General features: G+C 30.8%; 1 protein-coding gene across 1 annotated transcript; it reads right to left on the bottom strand.

Annotated features, from left to right (window-relative positions):
- Nucleotides 1-2630: 2630 nt before the first annotated feature.
- LOC121128158 (matrix metalloproteinase-9) lies at nucleotides 2631-5919 on the bottom strand. Its single transcript, XM_040723722.2, has 6 exons — nucleotides 5760-5919; nucleotides 5496-5678; nucleotides 4037-4210; nucleotides 3951-3974; nucleotides 3709-3876; nucleotides 2631-2710 (listed from the first exon to the last, which is right to left on the bottom strand). The coding sequence occupies exons 1-6, from the start codon at nucleotides 5809-5811 to the stop codon at nucleotides 2697-2699; spliced, it is 615 nt and encodes a 204-aa protein (XP_040579656.1). The 5' UTR covers nucleotides 5812-5919; the 3' UTR covers nucleotides 2631-2696.
- Between the last annotated feature and the right edge of the window lie 1219 nt (nucleotides 5920-7138).

The raw sequence follows: 7138 nt of genomic DNA on the forward strand, positions 1-7138 counted from the left end.
AAGCACCCACGAACGTTCAAACAAAAAAGACTGATGTTTGACTTCAACGATGTTTTTAATATTGACGTCATAGTAGATGAATGGTTGCGTGTTTTGTCAAAATCTGTTTCTCTTGCCCAGCAGTCTGTACAATACATCAGATTGAAAAATTTAGCCAGCCCGATTGCCTAATGGTCCAACCCTGTATTTCTATTAACCTTAAAACATACTAACTACAAATTAACGGGCCAGCTAAAAAAACACACCGGATTTACATAATTACTTATCAGTTATCACTTATCCCTTCTTGAACAATAAAATATTCAGGAAGAAAGAACCATATATTTTTTTTTTTAAACGGGATTTGATGAACGGTTGATCTTTCTAGGGTTAAAATAATATTAATAATAATTTTTATGTTTTATTACGAATGTCAAAAAACAAAACATTAATCGTTCAAATTTAGTTTTTATGATTTTTTTCTAGTTAATACATCAATGCTAATAACTTTATGGATTTTAGAATAAAAATCAAAGAATAAAGTAATTTTTTAAAAATAAAGGATTTTATTTAGAAAATTAAATAAAAGTAAATTTTCTATTAAAATTCTCAGAGATAAGCAGGTAACGACTTACAAACAACGCTGCTTGATTGGATGTAGTCTACCAATAGTGCATCCATATGATTATGTGGCTAGTGGTGTCCTCCAACGGAGAAGGAGTCCATGATATTTGCAGGTGTCTATACGCATGATATTTTTCTTTTTTTGGCTGGGGCTTGGTCAAAAAAGGTATTATTTCCAAAAAAAAATCATTTCAGAAGCTTTTTTGCAGAAAATAATTTTTTTGTAAACAGCTGTCTTCACAAAAAATTTCAAAAATATTTTTTTTTTTTAATTCAAAAAGTAACAGCTGTTTAATCCTTTGGAGTCCCTCTCGATTTATTGGTAAAAGGTGAGGATGCTGCCAACCTATACCTATGCCATTTTTGGCCCATTTCAGACCTTTTGTTTCGTCTGAACTCTTAAAGTGAGGGAAAACAAATATTGTAAAAGGATCTGAGAAAGTTTGCATTTGGAATGTTTGCTGCGGGAATACTCACCTTGTAAAAAATCTTGCCTTGAACAAATTCGTCTTGTGGAAAGTTTGAATTGGGTAAAGCTCGCTCGACGGAAAAAAACCTTTCTTTATTCAATACATTGCCGAAGTAATTAGGGGTCGACTTAGTGACAATTTTTTTAAATAATATAGAAGATAACTGCCCGAAGAAGTCCTCAGTTTTACTGCCCTTTTTTCATCAGCACACTCATTGATTACTACTCAATACTTTTATTAATTAATATGAAGTTTTCTTTCCTCAAGAATGACCGAATAATAATTTAGTTTGTTTTATTACATGGGATGTATAATGAATACTTTTGTCTGAAGGAGCGCTTTCAAATAAAAGAAAAACAAAATGGATTTTAACATTCCATTTTTATATTGTATTCAAATCTTAACATATTCACACATGAATTAGGATATATAATACATAAAACAAACAGAGGGAGACACAGAGCTCTTGTAATACCCACACGCCTGTAATATTTTAATTATACGACTACATTATTATTTCTTAAATCAAAATATATTTATGATATACATCATGGAGCACTCTATACAGTACACCCGGGGATTTTGTTTTAATATGGCAAGGAAGGGAATATATCTTTTCAGACCAGAATCCAGCCATGTTATCAGTACAAAACTGTAGGGTTTTGGTGGACATGTGAGAGGGGATACCATTATTAGTCCACATGTAGTTACCCTCCGAGTAGCATGCCTTCAACCATTGTAAGGTTATGTACCAGACCACTTTGTAGCAGGCCTCCCGGCGGATTTTCTTCCTGACATTGAATAGAAGCGAAATTTCTAGCCAGTACGGAGGATTTAAAATCTATAGCTATTGACAGAAACTTCATTTTTTGAAAAAAAAAATCTAAAAAGCAATTTTATTTAAATGATTTCTTGGAAAAAAATTAAAATATTATTTTTTTCGAAAAAAATTCCAAAAATAAACTGCAATTAACAGAAAATTAAATCCATATTTTCTAAAAAAATATTAATTTTGTTATGCCCAAAAATCTATTCAAATAAAAATCCATAGCTATTAGATAAAAATATGTTTTTAAACAAAAATCGAGATTGACAGAAAATTAATTTTTTTGGAAAAAATTTTAAAAACGAAATGTATAATATTAAATTTTTTTCAAAAAAAATTTCAAAAAATCCATAGCTATTTACAAAAAATTAAATTTGTTGGGAAAAAAATTATAATAAAAAGCAAAAAATCCTTAATTTGGGGTGTGGAATACAGCCCTTCCAGCCTATCCACTACAGACCCCAAGGCAATTCTTCATTTCGAACCGTTGCTGTATTTATTTATTTTTGTTTTTAATATCATACTAACTTTATTACCTATTTTGTCTCATTTTCGAATTTATAATATAATGAGATTTTGTTGAGGTATGCATTGCAAATTTTGGAGCATTTTTCCCTTATTTGTATGCTTAGAGCAATAGACATTAAATATTTTAATTTAAAAATTTCCCAGAAGCAATAATATGTCTTTAAGGGAAAGTTACCTAGTTCTGTTAAAATTAAAGGAGACGGTGACATTTGCTTTGCTTTATTGATATTTACTATAAACATCGAAATATAATTTACAATAAGAAGTTATTAAGTCGTAGCCACTAAAAAAAAAAGAGAAGGAAAATTAAATCATGGTTAGAATCAGGGGGGTTGCTAGCTTTCACCTTTTTTTGGGGGGAGGGGCCCAAAAATTCACAACACCATCAAATAAAAAACTTATATAAATACATTTATTTTATGCTAATACAGCCTGCCTGCGTTGCAGGGGTGAATAGAAAAAATAAAATAAAATAAAAAGAGTTGACCAATACCGTACTCGAGTACTTTGGATCTGGATCCAAGACCCTTTCTATCATTGTTAAGCAATACAATAACTTTTTCAAGGTCCCAAAAGTCCTATGAATATTTTTAAGATCTCTATTTTACTACTTCCGTACTGGTGTTCTTTTTATCCTTGTCAAAGACCTGTTATACCTTAAGATATCAGAGACCATGATATTTAGAGTGTTGTATCATTGTTTTCTACCAAAACCTCAAATATGAATTGAATAATGTTAACAAATCGATATGTAATTATCCTAAGTGCCCAAAAAATAAAAATTGATATTTTAGGAATTTAAATAGAAGTTATATATTACGCCTGATTAAAAATCTACATTAATATCATTATTACAAGGAGAGGGTCCCCAATGGTCGCTGTGCAGGGATGAATGTACAGGAATGGAAACAAAGAATGAAGGTGGAAGAAAAGAGAAAGAGAGATGGCTCTAGAAAGACCAGAGGGAGAAGAGAAGGAAGAAATTGAGGTTTAATATGAGTAAAAAACAGTCGATTAATGACCTTGGAGGTCCAAAAAAATATCAAAGGAACGTGCTTGGTTATTTTATACGTCTACTTGCTAAATTTTAGACGTAATCCTCTCCACAATTTTTGATTCCATGAATGACAACACACAAAACGTACTTATAAATGTATATAACTATAAGATATGGATTTTTTTTAGTGGGGAGGGTCTTCAGAAATTGTGAGGGGGGTTCAAGCCTCCCCCAAAAGGGGTTAGCAACGCCACTGGTTATAATATAAATAAATTTTGACAAACCTTCACAATCAGCGTTACAATATCCATAACTATTCTCGAATTGTTGGTTAGTGTTAACAGCAGTTGCACACCATGGAAAAGAACTATCCATCGTGGTACAAGAGGTAAAGGTAAGACCTTTATAAATAAAGGGGAAAACACATTGTGTGCCAGAACTGGTGTTACAAACTAAGATAAAGTACAAAGCATACACTTAAGATTTGTGTCTTTATTAAGGACATGAGTAGTATCAAAGTTATTACCGTTTGTGCTATTGCCTGAAGTACCTATAAAGGAAGCATAGATGCAATAAAATTATAATACAATCTATAGTTAGACTACTACTTACTTGGACAATTTGAGGAACAGGTTCCAAAAGAATTGGTTACATTTCCAGCCCCAACTGATGTCGCACACCAGAATGTGGAACCATAAGCTGTATTTGTACAATTATCGAATTGCGTACCTTGAAACGTAAATGGAAATACGCAGTTGATTCCATCAACAGTTTGACATGCTAAGACTGAAGGAAATAATTAAGAATTTGATTATACGAGTTCTAGACTATTTTGAACTCTCCCTTGTTTTTAATGAGAGCAACTATTGCCACTAATTAAAGATTGAGGAGTCAGAACAATGAATAATAGTTGTAGTAAACAAAAATATGGCTGAGTCAAAAACGTTACTTACTCTCCACTAAATCAGTTTTTATCCAATATCTCAAAGAAGAGATGGCAAAATTATTTCATTAGGGAGCGAATTGACATCCCCTTTGTATGGTGTGGTAACAGTAATCAAAATTGTGTGGGCATATCAAAGAAAACCAACCGAAATTGAATAAGGTAACCCAAACAATTTGAATAATGTTTTGGTAGAGATCAGCTACAGTCAGCAGTGACAACAGAGGAGAGGGAAACGGAAAGTTACAAGGACATTTGCAAGAATTACTCCTGCGTCGACCCTCAATTCTACTTTGAGTCCAACAAAGTCTTGCAATTATAATTCCACAACAAATCTCCATGGTTACTCTCCGTATTTTATGAGCACACACAAATATTCCATCAAGTTAAGGATTCGTCTAAAGTAATCAACTAAGTAAAACGATTAAAAAAAGGAAAAACGGTTGATACGCCTGCTATTTCTTCTTTAATGTTCATTATCTAATAAGGTGTGGGTGTGTCCACCTGCAAGACAAAAGTTCTCGCCTATCTTTCGTGCAAATTGATTTAAAAATACATAATAAAATATATATAAATTTTAATATAATTCAAGTATTTTCCCTGCTCGCATGCCATTTTAAATATAGAAAGTTATTCTCTTTGCATATGGTATAACTGAATTAAGGCCCTTGTTGATATCAACTACCTGCTATAAAGAGAAAAACCTTTTATATGTATTAGTAGTATAATTGCCGGGACAATATTATAATTACATTTAAACTCATATATATTTATTTAGTTATGCATTTTAAATGAATTTACACCAAAGATAGGCGATAATCCTTCTTTTAGAAGGAGATGTTAACTCATACAAATTATTAAATAATGAACGAAAAAGTTAGTTTTTTCCCCTTTACACAGAACACTTCTCTACTTATAACTCCGGAGCAGGTCCTCCACGTTACTTTCCGTCTTTCAAGAAGCACACGCAGTAGTTATTACTTTATACTAAGATGATCTCTCTTAAAAATTAAATAATAATCCTAACAGCTCAGGAAAATAAAAAAAACCTGTTCAGATTGCAGCTCCCTCCTTCTAAGACATATTTTATACACCTCTGATGGTACAAACAATAAATTATCTACTCACCAGTTGAATTCGAACAACTTGAAGGGCAATAACTGTAGGTCTCATAATTTAGGGTTGTACTATCTACTGAGGTGGCACACCAAAGTTGGGTCGACCCGTCCATGGTACATTCATTGTAGGTTGTTCCTAAAAATACGAAGGGAAAGACGCAGGGCCCATCTGGCGTCACACAGGTTTGAGAAACTAGATAATAATAACATTATTATATCCTCTTATATTTAATATAATACATTAATTCACAAAAAGACAATGTTAGAAACTTACAGACAGCCCTGGAGAGAGATAAAATACAGAGTGAAGCAATCCAAGTTTTCATATTCGTCTTGATTTTCTAAGAGTTTGATACGGAATGATTTATTTTGTATAATTTTGCTTGCAAAGTTATCTTTATTTGATAACTTGCATCTGGAATATTAAACGCAAGTGTGAAGACCTTTTTAAATTTCTAAATTATATACTTTGGCTCTTAAGATTCAATACAGTGACGGAATTGATTGACAGTAAAAAATAAACAAATATTTTATTTAGTTGACACGTTATAAGATCAATTGAAAATAACAAGAGGATATTTGCTAAACTGCATAAAACTATGAATATAGTAATTCATTAAGGCTCTTCCAGAGAGATTAAATACCGCAAGAAAACTTGAAGCATACACTTTTTCAAAAAATTTAATATTTGAAATTTCATTTTGGATTTTCTTTTTTATGTCTATGAATTTTTGATTTTTTTTTTTCCAAAACCATTTAATATATGAAGTTTAATATTTGAAACTTCATTTTTGAATTTTTCTTTCAAAAAATTAGTTTTTAAAATTTTTTACCATGGTCTATAAATTAAAAAAAAAATTCAATAAAATATTATATAAGAAATTAAATTTTTGAAATTTTTACCCAAAAAAAAATTTTTTTTTATTTTAAAGCACAAATTTAATTTTTTGTGTACAGATATGGATTTTTGGAATTTTTTTCAAAAAGAATCTATCCCCTCCTCCCCAAAATATAACTCTGCGGACGCTCCCGTTAGCATGTCAATATACAAGTAGGCTGAAGTTGAAAAATTGATCTATACAAGGTGAAGTAATATATGTAGTCTACTTTTTTGAAAGGAAATAAAAAAGTTTCTGAATTAGAAAAGTATTATTTTAGCATCATAATAATGGTACACATTCAAAGTTTTGTTTTACACAGTTTTAGAAATCCTTTTAGATGGATAACATTCCCTATTATCCATACACTGAATAAACTGAACTTTTATTTATGATGAAGAGCCCCTGAGACAACATTTGCGTTATATTGAAAAATAACAAAACACAAACAGGACTTGAGGGGGACTGAAACTGTTTAAAAGAAGTAACAACAGCACGGCTCACTGGATCCAAATATTCCAGGAGCTACAAAATGAAAACACAACCTTTATTCAGGGGCGTCTACAGGATTATATATATTTTAATTTGATTTTTGGAATTATATTGAAAAAAATCCATACATTAAATGCTTTAATATGTCGAAAAATTCACAACTTTAAAAAAAATACAAAATTAAATCTCTTAGAAAAAAAAATCCTCAACTTCAATTCAAATATTAAATTTTTTGCAAAAACGTTTCGAAAATACATAGATATTCACAATAAATTTTAAAAAT

The sequence above is a fragment of the Lepeophtheirus salmonis genome, chromosome 13 (assembly GCF_016086655.4).
Source record: "Lepeophtheirus salmonis chromosome 13, UVic_Lsal_1.4, whole genome shotgun sequence".
NCBI classification, from domain to species: Eukaryota; Metazoa; Arthropoda; class Copepoda; order Siphonostomatoida; family Caligidae; genus Lepeophtheirus; species Lepeophtheirus salmonis.

Coding starts and splice junctions, on each gene's coding strand:
- LOC121128158 (XM_040723722.2), bottom strand. CDS start 5,811: ATGAAAACTTGGATTGCTTCACTCTGTATTTTATCTCTCTCCAGGGCT. Junction 5,679..5,759: donor ATCTCTCTCCAGGGCTGTCT/GTAAGTTTCTAA, acceptor ATTATTATCTAG/TTTCTCAAACCTGTGTGACG. Junction 4,211..5,495: donor AAGTTGTTCGAATTCAACTG/GTGAGTAGATAA, acceptor TATTTCCTTCAG/TCTTAGCATGTCAAACTGTT.